Here is a 26,387-nt window from a genome sequence, read left to right on the forward strand (position 1 = left end):
GAAATACTTATTTGAAAGGACTTTTCTTTATAATTAATCCATTCAAAGATAGGCATAATGGACTGACGTATGTACAGATTGTCATAGCCACTGAGCATTGGAAAAAGCCATTACCTCATTACTATATTCCAGTGATGGGAAAATTAAATGAGTGATTAATCCTTATATTTCAGAAAATATCCTTCCAGGATTATCAGTTGACTCACCAAAATATTATAATCAAGTTCTTTAAAATACTCTACCCACTGTATCGAGGGAAAACAAAGAAACTAGATTGCATGACTTTTGTTTGATAAATGAGTTTTGGTAACAGGACATAAGACTAGTGGAATCCTCTTCCATTTAGAAACCTTGTAAAACATAATTACATGGCCTGAGATTGAATGTTACACATTTTGAATGGTTAAACATGTTTGTTATTAGATACAGTGCTGAAAAAATATGAGGAATTAAGTATCATTTCAAAGTTACAACATAAAAATGGCACCATTTTGGTGGAATGACCGACTCCCTCCTCCTCCTGTACTGTATGAACCCAATCAATAGATGTTGAAACACTGTCCATGAGACAAGCCATGGCAGGACATATAATGCATGTCAGGTTAAATTATGTATGAACTCATTGTTCATTTGAACTGTTTCATTAGAAATTATCATTTGGAGCAAATTTTCAGCTTTAATGTGCCATCACTCCTATTTCTGGTCCACTATTTTAACAATCATAAAGTGCTAGTTGGCTACACAGACAGACACACACAGTTTTTGTTCTTTATTTAATAAATAACTCAAACAGCATTGGGATAAAACATGGCATTGAAATAAAAGGCACTTTGAAAACAATACTGTAAAGGCTTGTGAGTGGTACCTAAGAGGCATTTGGGTGTGAAAGCATTTCGGAGGTGATTCATGTGGTGTCTGAACAAATACTCTCGTTTCAGTCTTACTATCTTATAAAAAAAAAATGTCACTCACTGAATTGACTCACACAAATGAGATCACCAGTTCACAGAACAAGCTGACATCAAACCTATTTTTGGCGTACTTGACGAGAACACAGGAAAGGACCTGAGAACGTGTGATAAAGTTACCGCGGTTAGCAAGTACAAAGATGTTTCATTCGTTAACTGCAACTCATATCATAACTATACAAATGCTTTGATTGTTCAACATCGCCACAATTTCAACAAGTGGTATACAGTCCCTTTGTGATAACAACTCAAATGATGATGGTTGATATTCATCCTCATCGTATTTATCATATTCACTCCTTTAGAATAGACGACGGTTCTCTTGAAGCTGCAGTTCAAAGCTACATTTACAACCACTGCAGAACCTACTGGGATTCAACATAACTGCCCGATCTAAGTTGAATGGGAAATAGGATTCAGTACTTCCTGTTGCAGTTGCTTTCTATATATACACACTCACACACACACACACACACATTGACATTATGTGCTGCTATGGCGAACAATTTACATATTAAACTCAGGTCCTGTCTGGAACACAGGAAGTCAGTGCACAGGGAGAGACGAGAAGACAGAGGAGAGTCTGAGACGGAGACAGAAGCTGGGGAATTCTCGCACATATAATGTATATCACATAGTGTCCACATTGTGTTGTTAAAAAAAAAAAAAGCTAAATCCTCTGCCCATAACAGTCCGTGGCAGGAAAGAACACCTTCATTTTGTTTTTTTGCAAATATGCAATTAAAAAGTATATACACATTGTAGACTGTACATCTAAAATAAAAATGCATATAAATCATAAATGTTAGTAAAAATACAGATGCAGTGGCCGCATTGGTACATTAATAATGATAAAGCAACAAGAAAAAATGACATAAATGCCACCACAGGCCCCCCCGCCCCCCAAAACCTGCGGTGAATACTGCAGTTGTCAGATACTTGATAGCAGAGTTCATTGAAAACTATGACGCCATCATTTTCCTTCATATTTGGGATTGACCACAGTCGTGACAGCACTTTTGTAGATGGGATTCTCACCCTGGAAAGCAAAAAAAAATGAGGTCACGTTATTACTCAGATGTGAATATTGCAACGTTTATGTTAGATGTTCTGACGCATTCACCACATCACACGGGAAAAACATCCTTTACTGTACATGACGTGTATTTAGATCACGCTTAGCACACAGCCGTGCTGTTGTGACAATGGGGTTACATCCGGAATCACATTTTATACTCACCATACAACGTTCTGACATTTGTGACCCAGAGACACCTTAAGACCAGGTTTTGTGATTTTTCACCTGTATTGATGGTCACAGCACACACATGCACTCTTTGTCTCTTTTTTTTCTTTTTCTCTACATCCCACGTGTCACATGACTTGATAGTTTGAAAAGACAGGTGAAATAAAGAAAAAGTAGATAGCGAGTGAAATCAAGACACACAAAAAACAGTCCATGCAGGAAAGTGACATGAAATACAAACTTAAAGGGCATCAGCTCTACGTCCATATTGTGGGTTCTGGAACTGATTGACAGGACTCTTGTATATGGGGTTGTCTTGCTACAGGTGGAGAATGAGGACAGAATAGAGTTCAGCAGGAAAAAAATAAAGCAACAACACAGAAAAAGAGAATAAAAAGAATATAAAGAGAGAAAAGGAAAATAAAAAGTCCTGTGAAAGTGATAAAAGGGGACATGTTGTTTGCCGTCACTTGGGAGCATTTTAGGTGTTTTTCTGGGGTAATTTGCTGGTTAACCTGAGGACTTTTGCTGAATATCATCCCCCCTCTTCCTCCCCTCATTTCTTGTCATCTCTTTAATAAAGGCATACATAACAATATTAATAATAATTATTATTATAATAATGACTGCCCCACAATACTTAAAAAAGCTTTAAAGTGCTGTTGAGTGTTAATAATAATAATACTTATTCTTCATAGGACTTATATAGTATTTTTTTGGACACATTTACATTAGATGGTCATGTTGGAGATGAAGAGGATTCTTTCCAAAACTTCTTGCTACAATAGATCCACACTGACACACCTCCCTCTCAGATATAGAAACATACTAAATGAAAAACAATAAATGGTAGTATAGAATAGTAGTTTCACTCTAAATCTCCACTATATAGAGAAAATGCACACAAACAGAAGTTCTGGTTTTGGGCGTTTAATCAGCTCTTGGAACTTTTGGTTCTACTTAAGTTGGCTTCAGCTACTTTTTATGATGTACTGAACTGTAGATATGCAGATTAATAAGAGATATGGAAATATTGCTACATATACCGGTACTCAAAATCAAAGTCCCATCCCTCCTATATTGTGTGACTTCCTGATTTATTTGAGATATATTTAAACTTACTCAAATCAAGTGCTCTGTTGAAGCTACAGATCAAGATGGTGTGGTTGCAAACATAGGAGAGCACATGAAGGAGCTCATGCAGAAGCTTTTAGTTGCTTTACTCAACTATCTTGTCAGCAAACCCAGGCTCATCAGAGTTTCACTACCAGTCTCTAATTTCTGAAAATTAAAGGGATATCCCTTTAATTTTGAGCCATAGGTTGCTCTGCTGATCAGGAACATCTGCATCATTAAATCCTTAAATCCTTGTACACCACTAGATGGAGCCATTCTCCTGCACATGAGGTTGTGCTGCCATCCAGTCTTCTGTCATATTGATGATGGCTGATGATGCTCCAGCGGGGAGGACGCAGCGAGGGGAGGATCTGTGGCCACTCCCCGGAAAAAGTCCAGCTATGCTCAAGAGTGCATAACATTCCCAAACAATTCCACACAGTCCCCGACATTTTCCTTTTAATTTTGAGCGCCATTCAACAGCAACAGATTCAGTCTTTGAGACCTTAATGAATGCGGCTGAGACGTTCTGTCATGATATCAGCAGGTCTGCAAATCTCATCTGCTGCTAAGAACAACAAATTATCTTTACAAGTTAATTCCCCGACAGCGGCCGGCTTTGCTGAGAAGCCCAACAACACCTGTTTTCCACATTTAAGAAACTCGGCTTCTGCCATAAATCAGGAGTATTTGTTCTGCTCATCTCTCACTGAGCCGATTTATGGCTCCAAACAACTCACCGTGTCCCATTTGGCGTTCATCTTCTCCTTCTCAAACTTGGCGAACTCCCGTCTGTCGTGGATGATCATCAGCAGCTTCCAGATGAGCAGCAGAGCTAAGCCAATCAGGACGATGCCAGCGACCACTCCCGCCACAATGGGGATGATGTCAGGCCCGGCGGGGCAGTCTGAAACACAGCAGGGTGCAGCAGTGTTTAGGCAGCTTGAAATAAGAGAGCAAAAATAACAAATCCATGGGAATGAGATACCATCACACGGCTGTTTGTGAATAAACAAATGGCCTATTTTTTGCAACCCGACCACCACCGCCCCTGTAATTAGCTTCCTGTCTAACGGAAACCTTCCACACCCTGGCTCCTGGTCCAGCTTTCTGCTTACCCAGCGTGTCCACCACATGGACCTCCTTCTCCGTGTTGTTGTTGACGGCGTAGGTGTAGTAGAACCAGCAGTCGTTGGCGTCCCTCTCCTTGCAGTGCATCACGGGGTAAGAGGCGTCGTTGGGCTGCGGCAGCTTGTCCCTGTCCTTCACTTTGATCAGGTTGAAGTCGCTGCAGTCTCTCTCACACGTGTCCTTCTTCTCGCCGGTGCCAAACGCCCGGCACTGGATGCACTCTCTGTGAGGAACGGGACGTTGTTGTTACTAATGAGCAGTTTGCTCTGCTGGTCACACAAATTACAACAGAGGAAATACACAATCCAACAATGACAATGAAAAGAAGTCCAGAAGTCATCCTTATTAGTTCAGGCCAAGGTTGTCCAAGTCTGTGTGCCCCCTCAGACAACTAGAGGTTGTCTCAATGCTTTGGGCTGCCTTAACCTTCATTTTTTACCCTTCATTTGTTTACGTTTGGCAAATTAACAGTTAATCTTTACTCCTCTATGGAGAACTATCACTGGATTACTTTGATACTGAAAGTGTGATGTGGTGATTTTCCGGCAAGAGGAGGGAGTGTCTTAGTCTATGATTTCCAAGTAAATTCATGGATGTTGATTCACGATGGACAGAGACAATGACATCCTCAGGAAGTGTTTGTCACACTGGATCTATGCGTATCATGGCCATGTTATGGGATTCGAGTCACTGATTCAGGCGATGAGGCGTTTAAAGTACGTCCATGGGCTGTGTGTTACAGTCACTGCTGCTGCTGTGGAAGTGCTCAAAATCAGAAGCCAAACTACAATAAAAATCTTGGCATTGTTTTTTGACTACTGGTATGCACCCCCACCATCAACTTCACTTCCCTTCCCTTGAACAGTTTGAAAAGCTCTAGAATTTCCACAGAACACGCAATGGGTACTTCACAGGGACTATTTCTTCAGTAGAAAGTAGTTCCCATGAAAATAGTTCATAGAGGTCCTTGAATTATCTAGAGTTGCTATTACAGTTAAATAATTTAGTATTGTATGATTATATTATATTATTATTATCCCTAAGGCATGAGAGAAAAATAAAAAAAATGTGTTTTCTGTTGTGAGATGACACTTTAAAATACTTCAGTGACATGGTGGATTTGTCTTAGTGTTAGTTCCCTTTTCCACTTCTATCTGTAGATTTGTCTCCCTCATGGGTTGCTGCCATCATTCTCATCATTCCCCATAATCAACATACAAAATATTTGAAGACTAACTACACTGTATAGATGGAGTTTGGGTATATCTTTTTTTGAGACTCACTTGTGTTCAGTGCAGACTCCTGGACACGTAGGACAAGTCTCACAGGTGGGACCCTGGAACTTGGCGTCGGTGCACTTGCATGTTCCGCATTCACAGGTTCCCCTGCCGTTACAGAGCTGCTTGTTGCTGGCCATGCATGTGCTGTTGTCCAGAGAACAATCACAGGCACTTCCGGTCCACATGGGTTCACAGACACACACCCTGCACTCACAGAGTCCATGCCCTAACAAAAACAAACAGAACCAATAAGAGCATGAAAGCTTTCATGAGCCTTTTCTCTCTCTTACCAGCATGGGATTAAACCGCGTGCTGAGATCTTAAATCCAGAGAGGAGCGGTCATACTCGCCTCCGCAAAGTTTGTTCCCAGAGCGGTCGCAGTTGAAGTTGTCGCAGTCGCAGTACTGGCCGCTGTACCTCTCCTCTGGGTTTTCTCTCTTCTTGCACTCGCATGTCCCGCACACACACTCGCCGTTGTTGCTGCAGATGTCGGTGCCGTTGTCTTTGCGGCAGGTCCGGTCCATGTCCTCAGTGGCCACATCGTTGCTGCTGCATTCACACTGTCGGCCCACGCGTCCTTCATTACACCTGAGACAGGGGAGACGCTGTGATTCTGAAGCACGGACTGAATACGAGATGCAGAGTTTTTGGATATTTGTCTCTGAAAAGATTGTGGAAATGTTCACAGACTTACTTGCAGGCTCCGCACTCAAAGGTCCCATTGCCAAAGTGGCAGAGTTGACTATTCTTGATGCCATCCTTGTTGCATAAGCACTCACAGATGAAATGGAGAACAATCTCCACCTCCTCTGTAAATCCCAGGGGTTTTATTTTGATGGTCTCGGGCTTGCCTTGTTTGGGACAGCCCTTAGACGTCACACTGATACTAAACATGACCTAGGAAAGAAGGAAGGGCAGAGAAGGCCTGACTCAGATGGTCGCTTATCAGTGAAAAGCTAAAAACTAAAGTCAAAGCAATGTCATGACGTGATGTGAGCAAACTGCAGGAATGTTATACTGTATATGCTAACATTTCTAACACTTAGCTGAAGGGGGCTCACATGCTCCTATTGCTACTTATTCATTTATTTATTTTCCCATTCTATTTGTATGTTTCTATTTATTGCTCAATGGAATTCCATGTTGTCATATTATTCGCTAACTAAAGGTTGATGTTTGGCAAACTTCTGTCACTTACAAATTGACCCACAAAAATGTAATTCACTGGTGTTCATCAAATTGCCTTCTTTCAAAATGGTGGTGTGTGTTCATCCATAATCATATACACGCAACATACAACAAAAACAGAACTACTTTCTTGTCCTCACCTCATCTCCGATGGAGATGTTGGAGCACTTTCTTCCACTTTCGCCCTCGCTAACCGCTCCATTCTTACAGCGGGACGTGTAAGCGATGGTCACTCCCTCTGGAAGCTTGCTGTTCTCCAGAATAACCTCAGATGAGAGGGACTGCCAAAAACACAGAGATAACAACACGAATGCTGGAATTTGTAATCTGGTAACTTTGTTTTGACGGCTTCGGTTCCCAGTCGACAAGGTACAGCAGTGGAAATATTCTAAATACGGCATGAACATGAACTGATATTGATTATTTTGGCTTTCTAACAGTAGCACATTGCTTTCCTGTGTCAGTCCTCCTGTCTGCTCCTCCACACTGGAGGTTACTCCAGGTAAATTCACTGACTAAGTACCTCATACAACCCCACTTCAAAACTCCAAACTCTACCTTTAACATGGTTCATGTGAGGAAAAAGGTAACGTGATCAAAGTGTACTTGTACTTGTAAGTCGCTTTGGACGAAAGCATCTGCTAAATGCCCCTAAATGTAAATGTACTTACGTTGTAAGCGTCTATAATGAGGTTGATCACATTGCTGGAGTTGGCAGACAGAGTGCCCACTGCAGACTTTGGTATTAGGTTTTTCAGCTCCTGAAGAGAGAAAAGAGAAAAGTTGAAAATGAAGTTTTCTCTGTTCGTCTTGTGATATCTGGCATCTCTACTAGCAACAGCACAGGATCAAAAATACTTTTCTATTAACTTTTATAGGCTGCTGTTCCAGCTGCAAAACATTTCATCACAGACTGAAAATATGCCGGTTTAACCCTTTAATTCCAGATTTAGATGGATCCAACTTGGCAATTATGGAATGTTATAAAGCTGCTGGAGTGGAGGTATTGGCCAAGGCTGGATATTTTAAGCAATCTTCTAACCACACAGTAGAAAGAACGAATCTACAAAAGGTGAAGTAGATTCCCAGATAGAGAAACAAAGGATCAGAAAGAGGACTCACTTGGTAAACGGGCTGGAACTCCTCCGTCACCGCAAAGATGGTCTGAATGTTGTTGTCGCTCAGCTTCTGAACCAGGTGAGCGATGGAGGGATAGTCCTTTAAAACAGCAATAACATTTACAATGAACAGTCAACACGATTAGCAGTGTATGCCCAGAGGTCAAAGAACACCGAGCTGCTTACGTAGTAGTGGCTCATGGTATACACATTGTTCTCCAAGTGACATTTTCCGTCATTGGGCAGAACGATGCCACCCAGTTTGCCGTCGCCAGCAAAGTGGAAGCCGGCATCGGTGGAGAACACCAGCAGGCGAGTCACATTCCTCCAACCAATGTGGTCCTGAGGAATGAGAAAGAAACACTTCACCTACCAGGTAATAAGTGTCTGCCAACAGCGATAAATCCTCTCTATAAAAGCTAAGGGAGGCTATGAGCAACACACAATGTGGCACATGAACCTCAGGTTATCCAAAAATCCCCTTGTAAACACCAATGACTTATAAAATACCTTGTCACACATCACCACATAAACACACTGTATCCCCCCCCAACAAGTGTGGTAATTGTGGGGAAATTACCTTGAATTGTGAACCTGAGAATAATAATTTCCCCACAGTATTAACAGAGGGAAACAGCTTGTTCTCCTTTTGCTTACCCCACACACAGCCACTTGCATGATGGCATCAAATCCCCCCTCAGGGGAGTCCAGGTTTCCAGAGATGTGCTGCTGGCCCACCAGGGTGTTGAACTTCTTGCCGTCGCTGGTCAGCTTCAGGACGTTCTTGTAGCTGAACGGGCTGGTGCAGTTCTGGTCGCCGGTGCACGGGTTCAGCAGCTTGGCCGGGGTGGTGCTGATGTATGGCATGACTGTCTTTTCCACGAAGGAACCAAAACCTTCAAAGAATTTCATTTTAAAGGCAAAAAGTCAACATTGGGTGCACTCCTCACACTTAAATGTAAGTTGACACCATTGAATTCCTCTCAAGTGTTTACTTCTTGCGTTTGTTTGTGCAGGTCACAGAAAGGTCATTGAAACGTGGGTGGTGCTAACACAACACGACAGCTGAAAATAATCTACTTCAGGGGTTTTCAAAGTCAAATACTGTGGACCCCCCCCAGACAAAGTGGAGAAAACTACTTTGAGCACTGTTATTTTGCTTATATGTTTATATTTCACCAAATTGGCACCATCATAAGTATGCCGAATTAGCCATTAGCAGTCCCTGTTTGCAATGTACCATTGGATGTGCAGAGAAATATCACCAGTTTACTTTGAACCTGAAAAAAACTTAAAAACGTGATGAATCTCAGGCAAGGTCTTGAGTTACAAGAAACCTTTTTTCTGTGAATTCTAAGCAGATTTATGGACATTTACTGGCGACGGACAGAGACAAGGATATCTTTGGAAAGAGTAAGTCTGAATCTAAATCTTCCTATTTCTAGTGTTTGGCTACTCAATGTGTAAACATGAAGTTCCAAAAGATCTTCATTTTAGTTAAAGGCCTTTCTTTGCTTGTATAATAAGTCAGTATACGTTGTATAATTAAACCTTGAGGAATCAAAAACCATGCAAAAATTAAAGCTTTTCAATTCTTTGCTGCCAAAAGAAACAAACTGTCAAATGTGATCACACTCCAATATACAAACGCTCACCTATCCTGAAGTCAGAGGTGATCTTTGACATCTCCACCATTAGACTTGTTCCTAGGTTCTTGACGTTCTCCAGATCGTCCTTCATGGAGTAGGACAGGTCCATCAAGTAGTACATGTCGATGGGATAATCTTCCGCTCGTTTGAACTTCAAGTCGAAAGACTGGGGCTCACCTACATGAAGTTACCGTTGTTAAAAAACACTTACAATCCAAAGAAAAAGATAAGAACAGCTTCAGAAAAAGCTTTGTTAAAATGTATTCTCACCAGATCGGAGGGTGAGGCTGAGTTTCTGGGGCTGGATCTGAGTGATCTCCTCTGGTTTCAGTTTCTCTGCTCCCTTTCTGCGATTTGTCACCTTTTTGTCCTTGAGGATCCTCTGTTCCCCGCGCGGGTTCTCGATCATCGCATCATCACAGCCCCTTTTTATCAGAGACTGCAGCTCGTCACATCGGGTCGACACGGTCTCACCCTGCTTCAGGAAGTTCTACGGGGGAACACAGGAGCACAGGAACAGTTAAAGGGACGACCCATTTTCATCAGAAGGTGTACCATTCAGACTGTGAAAGCTGGAGCACTTTTGTGGCTCTGGAGGAACTTTTATCCGAGTTACGTTCTCAGAATATAAACAGAAAACTTACATCACAAACTGTCTTGTGTTCAATGGAGAAGGTCCAATAAAAGCCACCATTGAATTCATAATGTTTGTCAAGTGTTTGTGTAACTTTAAACTCTGCTAGAGACAAAAAAACTACATTTTCATGAGGCCTCTACTGTTTTTTTATTTATTTTTTATTCTGATGATTATTTTTCCCACATTATGAAAGTATAATACATAAAACATTCCCAACAACTGCAACTGATGTATCACTAATTATTAAAGAAGATATTCAAACAATCTTGATAATCAATGAATCATTTCTTTAAGTAAAATTACTGGGCTGGTTCCAGCTTCTCAAATTGCAGATTATGAATCTTAATAAGACATCATATTACAATAAGAAGTATTTGCTTTGTAATACTGGAACAATGTCTACCTGTGCAGAGAATGAAGTCACTCTCCCTCTGTGTGTGTTGTAATCCAAGCTTCTTTATGCTTTGTTTACATAGCTGGGTCAGCCATGTTTGCTCCACAGGCTAGCTCACAGCTACCATCCTATACTGCCTTTATACGCCGGTTACAGCTGATAACACCGTTCAGACTGACGCCGTTGTTGCGGAAGTGAAGCAGGCACCCTACGGTTCCCGCTCAGGTAAACACTATTAGCTCTGGTAGCACTTTTGTCATTGTTTGCACTGCCGCTACCTCAGTCGTCACCATGTTGACAGCCAATGCTCCCAATGTCCTAAAGCATCTTTAAAAAGAATCACTAACAATACTTCACTGCAGTCCTACATTATGTGTGGTCCAGGACTACATGCAGACTATCGCTATATGCTTAATGGCCTAATGGCATTAAATGGCATTTCTCAGCAGCCATTATAGCGGACACATACCGGGTCTTTACACCAGCCACATTTGGCTCCGGCCTGGATGCACTCCCCACAGTATTTGGCGTTGGCATTGATGCACTCGTTCCCCTCTGGGTGGAAAACAAAGAGAGAGGAGGAGGTAGAGTCAGAGGGAGCAGGGCCACAGCACTGTAAAGTAAACAGCCTGTTAAGCCCCCCTCACGCATCAGTTCGTCTGGAAAACTGTGTGGCTCGACGGTAATTGGAGACAGAGATGGAATATTCTCGGTAGATCTCTGGTCAGTGACATCATGAAGATAAAGTAGCCGGCCTCCCTCTCTCGGGAGGTAGTCATCATCACAAATAGTACGTTTACTGTGCACATCGACGACATGAGACGCTCAGAATAATGATGTTATAGCATTAAAGTATGTAAGCCAATCTTACCTTTCTGAGCATTACTGCAACAAAAGGCTCCCAACAGTGTGGATATCAAGAGCAGCTTCAGGTCCATCTGAAAACACACACAAGGAAGGAATATTTTTAATGTGTTGTCATCTCATGAAAGAGCTACTGTTGTTCGGAGAAGCATCTGTGACATGTATGGATCTCTTTGTTACCAGTATGCTTGAATTCACAACGGAGCATGAAGCACATCATTTCCTGGACAAAAGGATCCGAGGAGCAAGAGACAGATGACAGATTGAATGTGTAAATGGCTTGGTCATAATTGGAGATAATAAATTACCCAGTGCCAGCGGCTGGGCTATTCTCAGTCGGTCAAAGGGTAACAGGCAGCTAATAAAATTCAGACCACTTTCAGATACAAACATGTATGCGCTAGGGATTCAACAATACAGTTAGCGCACAGTTCAATACTTTCTTGGGTTGCGGTTTCAGTACACATTTTGTGCGTAAGGAGAAAAAAAATTGCTATTCATATATTCCAAAATTATTTATTTATTTTGCTTATGAGATAAAAACATTTTTTTAACATTTAGACAAATGCAAGGGTATTGTAAAATAAGATAAATAAAAGTATGTAAAAAAAACAGTAATAGTAAGAAATAGTGCTAGGCTCTTTTCTTTAGACAGTTCCACTTCAATCCCTTTCTGTTGTTTTATAGAAGTCGGGAATTACGAAATGTGCGCTATGGCAGTGTATCGCGGATCGAGCGTTTCGATTAGGTGACGGAAGCCTGCATCCCTAACTACAGAAAGGGGCTGCAAATCTTTTGAAATAAATGTCCCCAATGCAGTGAATGCACATAGCGATTTGATATTTCCTCGGCACAATGGTGTCTACACAGACACAAGGACACTGAGTCCGGACTGGACCTTTTACTGTAAATAGCAGCAGTTCCCTAGAGTCAACCCCTCTCTGGTTGTATATTGATCCCTTGTCTGTGTGCGGGCCCTTTAGCCGGCCATATCGATGCATCTTATTCTACTCTAAATGCAAAGCTCATGACTTGGTGAGGGTGGGTGAGCTGAAGGACCATTCTCTGCACTGATCGGCTGATTTGTGAGCTTTAGCCACACTAGCGGTTGTGTGAGACTGTACTTAAGCGTCGCAGTGCTTTGAGAAAAAGCTTGCCAATGTGCTTACAATGACAATGCTGATGTTTAGCAGGGATAAAAAGATAAATATAATAAAATAAAAGATCACAAAAGTCACTAGGGTACACCCTCTGGGAATCATGAATGTGTGAGCATGGCTAAAAATGGCCACAGAAGACTTCTTTGTGTTTGAGGTCACAGCTGTATTGAAAATACATAATCATGAGAACAGGGCTGAGGTTATATTTACATTCTGCACTGTGAAGCCTTTCTATGTGTAGCAACCCTGAACGCATCCAGACATTACCCAGAGGAGCTGTATGTGAGAGCTGTATGTTAGACCGCTCCCAGGAACCAAGTCTGATTGAGCCCATGTGGGTCTGGTCGTTGTCCAGAGAATTCATAGCAAACGAGTGGGCGTGTCGGCGAGGTTTCTATTATTTCATTTCTATACATCCGAAGGTGAAGAAAAAAGGTCATTCACACAAAGACAAAAATGTCTAACTAGAGAGACAACATGATATTGTGACTTCCTGTCTAGTCAGGAGGGGCCAACTCCAAAAATCAATCAAACAAATTCAAGGAATCAGTTCAACTTGGAACTTGGATCAGTACTTGGTCTAAGTCGATACCCAAGACCAGGTATCAGAATCACAATCGGATCTGAAAAAGTAGGAATGATGCCTCCCTAGTTTCCGTGTCATGTCCTGCACCCAAACAGTATTTTAAGCTACATTTGTGAAAGGAACAATGTCCGGACCAGAATCATTCCCAGTTCACCTTAAATATAAATTCCACATTACTGTCGCTGTCTGATTTAGTGAGGAACGACAAACTTTTGGGAGTCTCACCACCTTTTATTGGCGGTTCTAATAAGGGACAGCTGGGACGGCTCCTGCAGAGAGACAAGAACCAGTGGTCTGATGTTGTGTCAAGGTGCGCTGGCGAGGGATCAACATGTGCCGGATCTAATTAACGCGGAATGTAAAACCAATATCCCGCTTGAGCGTAAATCACAAACGCATGGGAGCCATTTCTAAGAGAATCTCCCCGGTAGCCTGAAAATTAAAGCATGAGGTTTACATTAGAGTTAGATAGACAGTGATGAAGCAATTCCTTTTTTAGACCAGGAGCTGTTGCTGGCTATCCATGGAGGCTGCTTTAAGAGTGTGCATTCCCTAACGCTGCGGTAAAGGAAGCTCTGACGTTCAGTGCGCACCGTGTTGAGTGACGCATTCCTGTGTGTCTGTTTGTGTGCGCGCGCATGTGTGTGTTCGTTTATATAGACACAGAGGGGCAGACGGCCTGTCTACAGCCCCCAAGATTAGATCAGCTGGCTCGAATCCCCACTGCTGTACACGTCTACACAACCAGAGAGAGAGTGTGTGTGTGTGTGTGTGTGTGTGTGTGTGTGTGTGTGTGTGTGTGTTGTGTGTGTGTTGTGTGTGTGTGTGTGTTGTGTGTGTGTTGTGTGTGTGTGTGTGTGTGTGTGTGTGTGTGTGTGTGTGTGTGTGTGTGTGTGTGTGTGTGTTGTGTGTGTGTTGTGTGTGTGTGTGTACTGTTTCCATTTGAGAGAAACAGCATTTAACCTGGTTGCACTGCTACACCATCACCAGCATACTGAAGCCAACCGACAGAATAACTGTGTCGCAAAATGTTTATGTGACATCCTGAAATAAAGGATCCATACAGAGTTTGATGGATGTGCAGCAGTATGTGATGCGTGGCATTTCAGTTAAAAACACCAAGCTTGAAAAGAGGGGATTTTAGATCCACATTCTTCTTCCAACAAAACCACACAGATATTTTCTTTCACTCCCGCTGGGGTTTCGACTTCAGCTCCAAGGAATTATTCAAATGCAAACTACATCTATGAAAACGCCAGTGAGGTGTCAAGTTAGAAAAACAACCACGTTGTCTTCAATCCCGTGATGCTTCGCAGCAGCACAGAGGAATGCCCAATAAAAAACAGGACAGTAAAGTATAGCAGAGGACAGAGAGCGGTCCAAGAGAGGGGCTCGGAATGGGATGTTATGCTGCCTTTAAGTCAGAGTTCAGACGTCGTAAATACAACTTGTCAGCTTTTCAAGGTGGTTTTGGTTACCGTGGCCACTGTAACAAACTATTATTTTGGCTGTACCATTTTAGAAGTCAAAAAGCTGAATAAAGATGGAAAAACACAAATGATACATGAAAATGATATTCATCTGTTAGCCAAGAGTTATATCGTTTGACCCCCTTCAGAAAACAGGGAGATGTGGTTAAAAGCTCTGGAGAAAAAGACGGAAAAACTTTTGATTCATTTTGATTTGTTGGGTTATTTGGGGTCAAACCTGCTTTCTATGAGATACAATTCATATTTTTTGGGACAAATGAGGTCTTTGTTCTATCTGTAGAGGAAGCAGATGTGCACACCCACAACTTCATAGAGCACAGTTTGCAACCTGCGTAGATTAGCAGAGACATGGCTGACTATCCGGTTAGTTTCCTACTCTTTAAAAGGCTTTTTACTCTGTTTTTTCTTCACAAGACTACTTTCCAGCCCAGTGAGAAGCTGCAGCCGAGGGGGCCCGGGGGGTTAAATATGTTAGCGGGATGTTGGCCTGTCGCACAGATGGTCAGTCCTTCTGTCCAACTCTTAAATATCTGGATTGATTGCGTTGAACTTTTGACTAACATTTCTGGTCCCCAGATGATGAATCCTGCTTTGAATGACTGGTTGTCTGGGTTTCTAGTTTTGATCTAGTCGATTAGCACCATAGGGGGTTTAACAATTAGCCAGTCAGCACCATGGGCTGTTGTGAGCTGTGCGTCAGAACCAAGGACTAATATTAACAATGGAGACCGCTACAGACAACACAGAGCTGCTATTGAGACTGTTCTAAATTGATTTAACTATAGATTACTTTGAAATCTGAATCTGATTTACCTCTTTCATACTTTTACGAGACGCTGGCTTGAGATTCATCTTTGAATCATTCACTCAATGACCTCGAATAATAATTTTCATATTTTGCTATATCTCCATTCATTACAAAAATCGTTTTATATACAGCATTTCTCGCTCAACAATGTAGATTAGGCAAGGCAAGGCAAGGCAAGGCAACTTTATTTGTATAGCACATTTCATACACAAGGCAGACTCAAAGTGCTTCACATCATAAAACAAAGTGAGAAGAAAAAAAGAAAAGAAAAATAGAAGAATTAAAAGAAAATAATAAAAATTTAAAAAATGCATTACAAAAAGAAAATAGAATAAAAACATATTTGCAATAATTAAAAACAGTGCAGACATTAAAAGATTTAGCAGAAAGCTATGGTGAACATAAAAGTTTTCAGTCTAGTTTTAAAAGTGGTCAGAGTTGGGGCAAGTCTTACATCTTCAGGAAGTTTATTCCAGCCATTTGTTGCATAGTGACTAAATGATGCTCTCCCGTGATTGTTGTTTACTCTGGGAATCACTAACAGATTGGTCTCAGAAGATCTTAGTGGTCTAGAAGGCTTAGTTAGATTAGTTAGTTGTTAACTTAAAACACCAACATGTTGTCATGGCAACACATCACTTATTGTTTGAATCAGGTGGACATATTGGTTGGTTAGTGATTTGTTAGTGAACACAATTCTGTCTGATTTCACACAATGATTTTGGAGATTTTCCTGCCACCAGCAGGTTGACATGTTTGCCTTTATGAGAACGTTCTATTTAACTATTGGATGGATGACCAAGACATTTGGCGCTTTCATGTCTCCTCAAGATGAATTTGAATGACTTTTCATCCAGCACAATAAAACTGTAATCTGTCCGATACTTTGCTTTATGACCAAATGCCTGCAAAACTAACTACATTCCCATGAGCCTCAGCTTCGTTTAGAGCAAATTAGCAAATGTTAGCTTGCTAATATGGTAAACTGAGATGGTGAACATAGTAAACATTACGCCTGCTTAACATAAGAGTTTTAGCATCGTCATGGTAAACATTTCAACATGCTGACAAGGAGGAAAAACACCCCTGAGTCTGACAACTCCCCTAAATTACACTCCTTTTGGGAGTACATTCCAGGAGGCCTGATGCTCAGAAACCGCACCACGTACCATTTTAAACAAGCAGGATAATGACAAGAAAACATTATCTTGTATCAAAGATGAGTGACATCATCATAAATTATACAGTCAGCTTGATTCACGAGGTTTGAATAGGCCGTGCTCCAGTAAGTACTCTTTCATAAACAGCTTGAATATTCTGGTTGTGACACAGATAAATCAAAAAAGTGCAGAGGGGGAGGATGAGGACTATTAGGAGACGTTTGCATGAGAACTGCAATTCTCAGATGTATTAGTCCATGGGAAAGCATCAAAATAAAGACTACTGGTTATTCTCTTACAGTTTATGTAGCTCCCACACTTTCCTGCCTCTCTCTCAGAAAGCATACATGCACATTTTACTCCACGCCTGTCCACTTGTCACACATATCTGAGCTGTGAAGAATGGCATCCCAGTGTTTTATCGGCCTTCCAAAGCTCTATCAGCTGGCAGGAGAAGGTGATGCATGGCAGACACTGTGGTGCGTGACTAAAAAGGGCAGAGCGTCTCAGGCATTCCTGAGGGACTGTACACTGCCTGACCAGGATAGTTAGCTGCAACACTGCTACTGGACATGAGAGCTATGAGACCTAAGAAGGGATGCTGTATTTGTACCACTCTGATTCCCACAAACCCCTATCCCAAATGTGTATCTAAAGATTCAGTAACACACTGAATCTATAGTAACACAGATTTGTCGCCGACATGTTTACTTGCACTCAAAATCTCATGAACCCACATAGACCAGCGGGTCCATCCTCCCTAAGCTTCAGCCTCCCCGTCATCCAGATCAAGTACTCTACCTTGTAGCTCTTTTACTTCCGCAAATATTCTGTATCATAGCAACCAGATGCAACCAAACCCCTCAGCTGAAAAAAACGCTGCTCCTCTCAAACGCTTCCAGCTGGGCGTTTTCAGAAGAGCACCTGCTGCTTTCAGTTGGGAAAACCTGCTTTGGTGGGTTGGTGAGATTAATAGGTAATAGGCGAAAAGGTAAACTGAGCAAATGTATTTTTGATGAAGTTTACAGTATATGAATGAAAGTAGCTCTATGTATTACTCTAGACCCTTCGGGTCAGACTAAAACATATGTATATATTTTTCTATTTTGGAGTGAACTGTCCCTTTAAGTGCAACAATTTCTTTCCTGCAAAATGTAAGGCTTTCGGATTTCATGTGCAAGACAGTTGAGCAAGAATTAAAAAGACCTGAACCACCTGCAATGCTGTCATTGTTATGCATATTCATAAAGCCGACACAGCTGAAGACTATCAACAGATGCTTCAACGAAATGGAGCAAAGACATTCACTTTAATGATCAACTTTACAGAAACATACCCACACCATCTCATCTGCTCCTGCTGTTTGACTTTCTTGAGTCGATTTTCACAATGAAGGCACATTTTTCATCGTGCATGTATTCTGTACATCACACAGCATACATTATACACTGGAGGTCTCTGAACTCCTGTGAAAACTTCTGGTGAGGACAAACCAGCTTAATTGAGCCACACAAACCTCAGCCGTGAAGGGGATTTGCTTTCCTTTCAATTGAGTTGCGTTTGCGAGTGCTTAGAAGTACTTACTTCAGCAAGCACCGCCATGAATAATGACCAGCGGAGTCAGGGAGCTCGACGCAGTAAAGCATACGCTGCAGCAGCAGTAAAGGAGCTGGTAGCTCAGAGTCACAGCGCTCTTTGAAGGATAAAGCCCGGGTTTCCCTCGCTCAGGATGACTGTTCTCCTCCGGAGAAAGGAAGGAATGGAAAAGAAGGAAAAACAGGAAAGGGCGGTGCACGGCTCGAAGAGGAAAAGGGTTGCTTCAAGTCCAAAGAAAGGGAAGTTGCAGACCTCTATTGAGTTTGGCCTTTTGGTCCTCTTTCATACTCTTTGATTTGTACAGTATTAGGCTGGTTGTTCAATAGTACAAGCAACTAAGTGAAAATGAACAGGTCCACATGGCTTTTTGGATATTGACTACTAATATTCATTAAACAAGTCCATGATGCATTCCCTCTACAGCTGGCATACCTCTGTCATCCTATACTCCCGTCCTCCCTCTTTCTCTCCCTGGTTTCCTTCCTCTCTTTGCCCCCCCCCCTCATCATACCACCCACACAATCGCTCAGTTCACTCTCTCTACTGTGAGCTGAGCCAAACCAGTGGCCTCTAGACTTCATGTACCCTTCAAACAGCGCCGAGCGGGGAACATGTCTGAGCTCTGAGGCGTACAAGCCGCCCCACAGAACTGAAGGAGAATACCAAACAGTGTCCGTCTGTGTCTTTGTCCACCCCCACCACCACCGCTATCCGCATCCGGAGGACCCTCTCACAGCAGACAAAAGCAATGAATCAGGCTGCCCTCTGAGACCATGACAAGAGGGTCTGATCCTTAAAGTGTTCCCACTCACCGTCTTTGCCACAAGCCCCCGTGCGATAAATAATACTAATGAGGCAGATGACCATGTCTTTAATCTTGTGGTGCTTCTCTGCCTCTCAGACATTAATCCGATGGGATCTTTCCACAGAAGAAAAAACCTATGAATTATAGCCCAGGCGATAGGCATGAAGGCAGGAATGCCTCGAAAATGTCCTCATAGTTTCCACATTACAAGAGCACTCTGGTTTTCAAATTATTCCTTGACAGAAGAAGCTTTGTTAGATAGAAAGAAATGTGAAAATGACCGTATTGAACAGCTAGAGTTGGAGTGGAACTTTTGAGCGAGGAGAAGCAAAGCCAAGGAGTTTCCATCACGGCTGATTCGGTCCGCCATCCTTTATTTTTAGTCCCAAAGACGAATGACATCAGCTTGTATTTGTGTTTCGAGAAACAGTTTGATGATTTAGGCCACGAGAATGATAAAAGATTATCAGCATTGATACGTCTGTAAGCATATTCTACAACATTTCTACCAGGAAACCAGAGAAACATCCTGAGTGCAATGAGGCATTTACACATCTGCTGAACAGCAGGAAATATGTTCAGTAGACATGGGGTCATAGGAAAACTTCATGACTTGATTATCCTGCACAAAATAATTGCTATTCACGTTATTAATTATCAAATATATATGTAAAGACTCTTAAAAGATACATAAACAAACTGGAATCACGTTACAGATAAGACGCATATCTTTTTTGTAGTGGACATCCTTTTTAGTGAAAAAAACAATTAATAGTGAAAATAAGATGAAATAAGATGATCATAAGGGCTTCCTGCATAAATAAAGGATGAATACTTTTTTTAAAGAAACATGCATGTATGTATGTATGTATTTTATAAATCAGGCTCTATTTTTGGCATATTTACCATGATAGCAAGCTAGGCAGCTTTTTCAATTCACTCATGACAATATTTAATATTTAATTACCCCGATAATGAAAATTCACCACGATCGACTCATTGTAAGCATTTTTTCCAGGATAAAATCCTCTATCGTCCCTAATGTTAAAAAGCACAAGTAGAAGAGTCAAACAAATGTCAGTAAATTTCATTAGAAAGCAATATCTATGTAAAGTTTGCTCCGTGAGACCGTCTTCGCTCCAGTTGAGGTTTGGTTGGCAGACTTCTGCTTTTAGCGTTCAAAAGAGAAAAATAAAGAAGTGGTTGGTGAAGGAGGAAGTCAACCAAAGATGCCTTACATCAGCCCATAGGGGACACATTACCCCCACAGCAGAATCACATGCTAAACACCGGGTCAGCCGGCCCTGTATGTGTTTTGCTCGGGTCCTATACCTGAACCTCTGAAACAGAGGCGGGAGTCCATAAATGGCACAAGCCATCGAGCCATAAGCACCACTGTTATGGGAAAACGCCATTGAGAAATAAACCAGAATTTCTCTTTCAGTCTGCAGCGGCCGATCCCCTGAGTGTACTCGATTCAGCAAGTGTTTTATCGCTTATCTCCTTTCAAGAGTGACGTAACCTTGGATTAATGCTTCAAATTGTGAAAAATCATTGTAGTGAAAGGTTGCTGAGTTTTTATCTGAACAACGTGCTAGCTTAGTGGTAGTGGTGGTACACATGGCGTTTACGAGTTATGACTCTTTCCACACTAATTTCCACAGAAAACACACACACACACACACACACACACACACACACACACACACACACACACACACACACACACACACACACACACACACACACACACACACACACACAGGCCAAAGCCTGCCAACAACGAGGCTAAAGATACACCTCTTAGAGGGGGATGCTGCCTTGTAAGGACATTCTGCCTCTTACAGTCAAATAATCAATAACACTTAAGCAGTTCTGGTTTCTTTTCAGTGCTAAAATACATTCCTATTGAACAGGGTTCACGTCTCATCACAACATGTCCTCCCACAGCAGTTGGTAGAAACTGCTTAGACAAAACCACAACCGTTGGAGGAGGGCCAAGTCGTCCATATCACTATTCACGGCTGCAACTCTGTGTTGAAAATAGCTGTTCAGTGCTAACAAGTTATTTGGGACTCGTCCTCCCCACCTGGTCTCTGCAATCACTCCGAGAGATGGCGGACTACATCGCAGGGGACACAAAAATAAATCTGCCATAACCCCCATAGAGACACAAAAACATTCAACTAAGTTTATGTTATGATGCATAAATGGCAACAATTCAGCACAATGTGTCATTCTTGGACAAGAAAATGTGTTCTCATCCTTTATTTATGCAAGGATACCTTAAATTATCTTATTTTTACTTTTTTTTTTCACGGAAGGGGATGTTCACTGGAAAAAGATGTGTCTTATATGTGACGCAACACAAATATTTGTAAAGTGAATCCAGTATGTCCATGCCTACACCAGGATGACATGTGGGCTGTTTTTTTTATGTTGTGGGCTTGCCTGGCTGTGATAGTGTGAGCCGAGGACTCGGCCTACGGCGCTGGGATCCGCTGTACAGTGAGCCTCTCCCCAAACTCCCTGTCTTTGCTGAGTCGGCCCTTCCGTTGCTGAAACACAGGAAGCTCAACTGGATCACACAGGAAGCCTGCATGGTGGTGCCTGGAAGCAAGCCACATATCCCTCTCGAAGCCATAAAGAGACATATTTGGCATTCAATCGGGAAAGGAAGAGAGAGGGAGAGGGAGGATCAGACTGCCTTGTTACGGAGAGCTGAAAACGCCGTGCCAAAACGGCAGCGTATTGTCTTTGTGAATCAAGCATGTCTGATTCGTAAACCTAAACCAGGCCATCGCTGTAATCTAAGCTCTGGGAAAAGCTAAACAAGCCTGGAAACGGTTTCACACAAAGCCAGCGATGCGGCCAAAAGGCCCTCGCTGGAAATTAATAAACAGCTGACACAGATGTTAATTCTCCGTGACCATGTCTACAAAACTCTGTACATCGGCTGCACTACTGAGACAGTGCGAAGAATGATTCGGATACATGACAGCGGTCTGCAGTCTCGGACAAATATTTACAGCAGTGAGGTGATTATTCATCAGTCTGCGGGGAGGGAGACGGGGAGAAAGAGGTTTTCTCCAGAGCTAATGGTCCCACCCGTCAGCCTGCTGGAGGAGAGCTGCTGCTGGGAGACAAACGTCTGCTGTCATGCTAGTTCTGCAGGTAACTGGTCACGAAATATAAAATATGTCACCTGATGCTGCTGCTGCTAGATGAAACGTTAAGGGGTCATACCACACTCCAAAACACAAACGTGAGCTCCATGGTCGGTGCGAGAGGAAACGCATGGAGAGCAAACTTCAATATACAAGCTGTCCAACAGAAGCCGACGAGTCAGGAAGACTGCTGCTCGACGCTGAGGCTGCACTGTGTCTCACTACTCAGACAGATGTGTCAACGTTTGGTCTTAATCCCATTTTAGCCCAGCAGCAGGCCTGCCGTGGACACCTTTGACGCCCGTCCTGAAAACTAGCACATTAATGACACTCAGGTGTCTTCCATTATAGGCCCCAGACCCGACACTTGAACTAGAGGGCCTCCGGGAGGAAAAGTGAAACAGTAGCGCTCCACGTTTACATGCATTTCCTCCTGGTAAAAAAAAGTGGACGAGGATCTGTTGGATTCTCAAGCGGCGATGGACAATGAGCGGCTTTTAAAGAAGCCACAGTTCTATAACGTGCTTGTGTCTCTGACTGCTGGTGACTTACTTAACACCCCTGAGACGTCGGCGTCGAACACACACACACACACACACACACACACACACAGACAGAACAGTGTCTGCATTGTATTGCTGCTATGTGTTTGTGCATGTAGGCTGACGGGGGGGACGACGGGGGCACACTATTAAATGTTCATGTGTGCAGTGCCTAACAATCTGTCTGAATAACAAGTTCTGATTTAAAACAGACAAAGAAGAAGCAAACACCACTACATCCATGTGGCCTATAGGGTTTAAGACACTGACCATATGGTCCATAGACAGCCAGCTGGGGACCCTTGACTTTCCCAATCCCTCTCCATTCATTTCCACTCACATCTTTCCTGTCTAACAACATACATATAAACAGTATTCAACAGTCTAACTGGTGCTAACAACGCATTGAGGTTTGATACCAGGCCCCAATTACTGCTGTGTCACTGCAAGTGTTGGTGAAAGACAAGCCAGCGTTCATGTCGGCAGATAAAGCCGCATTTCTAAACACAAACTCTTTTATATCCTTGAACTGAGTCGTTCTGGGAGTGGAAGAAACAAAAAATAAGAGTTTCTCTTCCGACTCACAGGCCCTCGCAGTTAAACCTTCACACCGTCATGATTGTAAACACAGTATGACAGCACTTGCAAGCCTGACAAAAGTCGGCTACTATTTACTACCAACATAGCGTTTAGCCTCGTCTTTCCCAAAGGGCCTTGGCAAGCAGAGGTCAGCTTTAACCACGCCATTCCTCACCGTCGTTTCAGGGGCTGTTTTTAGAAACAAGAGGCCCACCCCTGCAAGAGAAAAGCCCCAGAAGTGCATTTGAGTCTGATGTGGAGGGGAAGCGCGACATAGAGAAAATATATAGAATAGCAAAATGCAAACGTTTCTGGCAAAAAAGCAGCTCTGGAGGTCAAAAACCAAAACCAAAAGTAAGGCCCACCCCGCAATCTAGCAGCAAAAATAGACAAATCTGTTCCAAAAATTATTTCCAGAAGAAAAAAAATGGAACAGCAGCAAAGGATATTATTGTGTTGCACAGAAAAATAGCTGACTTAAATTTAGTTTTTATCCAGCTGTACTTGAAATAAACATATGGTTTGAGAAACCATCAGAATGTAGGAAAGATTGCAGAGGTTTGTGTTGCGGTTCACAGCCCAACAAATCGCAGATAACTCCTCTGGGATCATCGGTTGTAGGCCGGCTTGCCATCTTGCGATGTGAAGTGTGCACGTGCGTGTAGAGGGCAGAGGTTCGGCCCACGTTATACCTCCGAGCCTGAGATCTCCCCATCCGGACCAAAGCAGGCATCGGCGAGGGCAATCGTGCACATTCATCACACCCGTCCCGCGGGAGCAACACCGCCACACAGGAAGGCACAAAGTGCACATTCATCACTTCCGTCTCCAGGGGACGCGTTCGCACATAAGGCGTACGTCACTCACCGACGGAGGAAGAAAAACAACGTCATGGAGAAAGGAGAAAGGTGTGGCCCCGCTGCATGCGGTAAGTGACCTCGTAAATCAGGGGGGAGCCGGCAGCAGCTGTTCCCTGGGGGGTCTGAGGTCACATCCATTCAGCTGGTGGCTCCTGCTACCGTCTTTCAACTCCCCCATCCACTGTCCTACATTTACCCTCCTCCTCAATTAGCCTGCCTGCCCCGCCCTCCTCACTGTCCTTCCTCCACCCCCCATATCTCCTTCCTTCTCACATCCTCTTTCCCTCCACCCTTTCCTGCCTCCATTTCCTTGATTAAACTGATGCACTGAGGAGTCAGCCTCCATCCTCCTGCTCTCCTTCAGATGAAATGGAGGGAACTCTGCTTGATCAAATCAATGGATGCTGTGCAGCCTGTCAATCATAAAAAAAGCAGCTGCGGCTTTTTCCTGCAGACCTTTCCTTTAATGTCCACGTTTATAGCCCTGTTTCCGGTTTACTACAGAGGGATCCAGGACTGACTTGATTCAATGTCCTCGGGGCTGACTCGTGCTTTCAACAGATTTGAGCTTCTATCTTTCCCCCTCTGGGCTGTCAGCATCTCATGTGAGGTGATCCCTGGGTAATTTAAAAAGATCATGTGAGGCTACTTGTTGACCTGTATGACCATCCACATCCACGGGACAGCCTGTTGCATCTGACCCCACAGACATGATAACATAATGTGGTTCACAATATATAAAGCAGACAATAATTATTATTCATATTTATACAGAGAGCTTACTAGACACACAAACAGCACCACCACTTTAACTACATCCCACCAGCTAACTATTACTATTACTTTAAGCTAGAGCCTTTTAATAGTGATACCTTAACATGTAACAACATCATTCTTGAAAGCCACATGTAACTTTTAACACCTAAAGGAACATTAAAATGTTATTATGCACCAAATTAAATACGAGAACATGATTTTAAACTTAGTATTGAGCGCTGAAAATACAACACAAAGCTTTAACGTTACAAAAACATTAAAAATTAAATTATATGTGTGGAGGTTGGGATGAAAACAATACAACACGCGTATTAGTTTCTTTACCTTGGTGTCGTGCTGTTATTCCCGAGGCAACATGCAGAAGAAGGAAGCTAGCTTTTCCTCCCCAGCTCCCGGTGATGAGCCGCTTGGAAGCAGCAGACGGACGGGCAGCGACAGCAACTATCTGCCCTGTTGGCACCGGGGGGGCACTTTCTCCTCCGAAAAAAAGTCACCGTAGATTTCTTCCGCTGCTCATTCCCTCCTCCGCTTCCCTCCACGGAGAAACTGTACGCGGTTTGTATGAGAAACCAACGCGGGGAGAGTTCGTTGGCTGGAGAAGGAGACAAAATCCCAGAAAGCGGTCCTCCCCACCTCAGTGCGAGTCAGAGGAAAGCGGAGAGGCGAACCCGCACAGCTCTGCTCCTCCTGGCCAAGTCACACTGTGGAACACAGGGCGCTTCCGGTTATCACCTTCACAATAAAAGGTTTAGCCTGATGTATGACTTTCATCAATAGTCTGGTCCAGCTGGAAAGTTATTTTGTTGTAAATTAATGTGTTTTTCTATGATTTTGTAGTGATTTTTAGTGTATTAATATTTTTTAACTCAATCTCAACCTTTGCTTGAAGAAGAAGCCTGTTCGCTGTTATGAATATAAATTATTCTGCACATCCTATAGCCTACGCTTTGGTATACAATCAAACAAGAGGGCAAAGAGAATAATACTAACACAACAAGGGTTTAAAACCTACTCATACGCAATCCATGCACGCACACACACACACGATGTAACAACTGTATAGCTTCTAGTTATGATCACTTTTTTCCGAGGCAGCTATGAATCATTTCCCGTTATATTTCTGCTTAATGTCGCCGTCTTAATGCTCCAGCTCCTGTCCCACCCTCTTGCTGACGTCACTGAAAGCCCCCCCGTCTCACGTAATCACCTATTTAAACAGATGCTGGCAACATCGATGTTACATCTTCTGTTACTCCATCAAAATG

The 26,387-nt window shown here is 42.8% G+C and overlaps 1 protein-coding gene across 2 annotated transcripts; it reads right to left on the reverse strand.

Annotated features, from left to right (window-relative positions):
- Positions 1-754: 754 nt before the first annotated feature.
- Positions 755-25,777, reverse strand: itgb1a (integrin, beta 1a). Of its 2 annotated transcripts, XM_084034049.1 has the most exons (17): positions 25,447-25,777; positions 11,600-11,666; positions 11,198-11,283; positions 9,968-10,187; positions 9,704-9,874; positions 8,706-8,944; positions 8,235-8,390; positions 8,053-8,148; positions 7,602-7,691; positions 7,071-7,211; positions 6,437-6,639; positions 6,092-6,330; positions 5,745-5,967; positions 4,449-4,684; positions 4,071-4,237; positions 2,456-2,533; positions 755-2,007 (listed from the first exon to the last, which is right to left on the reverse strand). In XM_084034049.1, exons 2-16 carry the CDS (start codon positions 11,664-11,666, stop codon positions 2,456-2,458), a joined length of 2,412 nt encoding a protein of 803 aa, XP_083890175.1. In that variant the 5' UTR covers positions 25,447-25,777; the 3' UTR covers positions 755-2,007. The 2 variants fall into 2 exon arrangements, with proteins under 2 accessions (XP_083890175.1, XP_083890176.1); XM_084034050.1 differs by lacking the exon at positions 2,456-2,533.
- Positions 25,778-26,387: the final 610 nt, after the last annotated feature.

Source organism: Eutrigla gurnardus, assembly GCF_963514095.1.
Source record: "Eutrigla gurnardus genome assembly, chromosome: 18".
Taxonomy (NCBI): domain Eukaryota; kingdom Metazoa; phylum Chordata; class Actinopteri; order Perciformes; family Triglidae; genus Eutrigla; species Eutrigla gurnardus.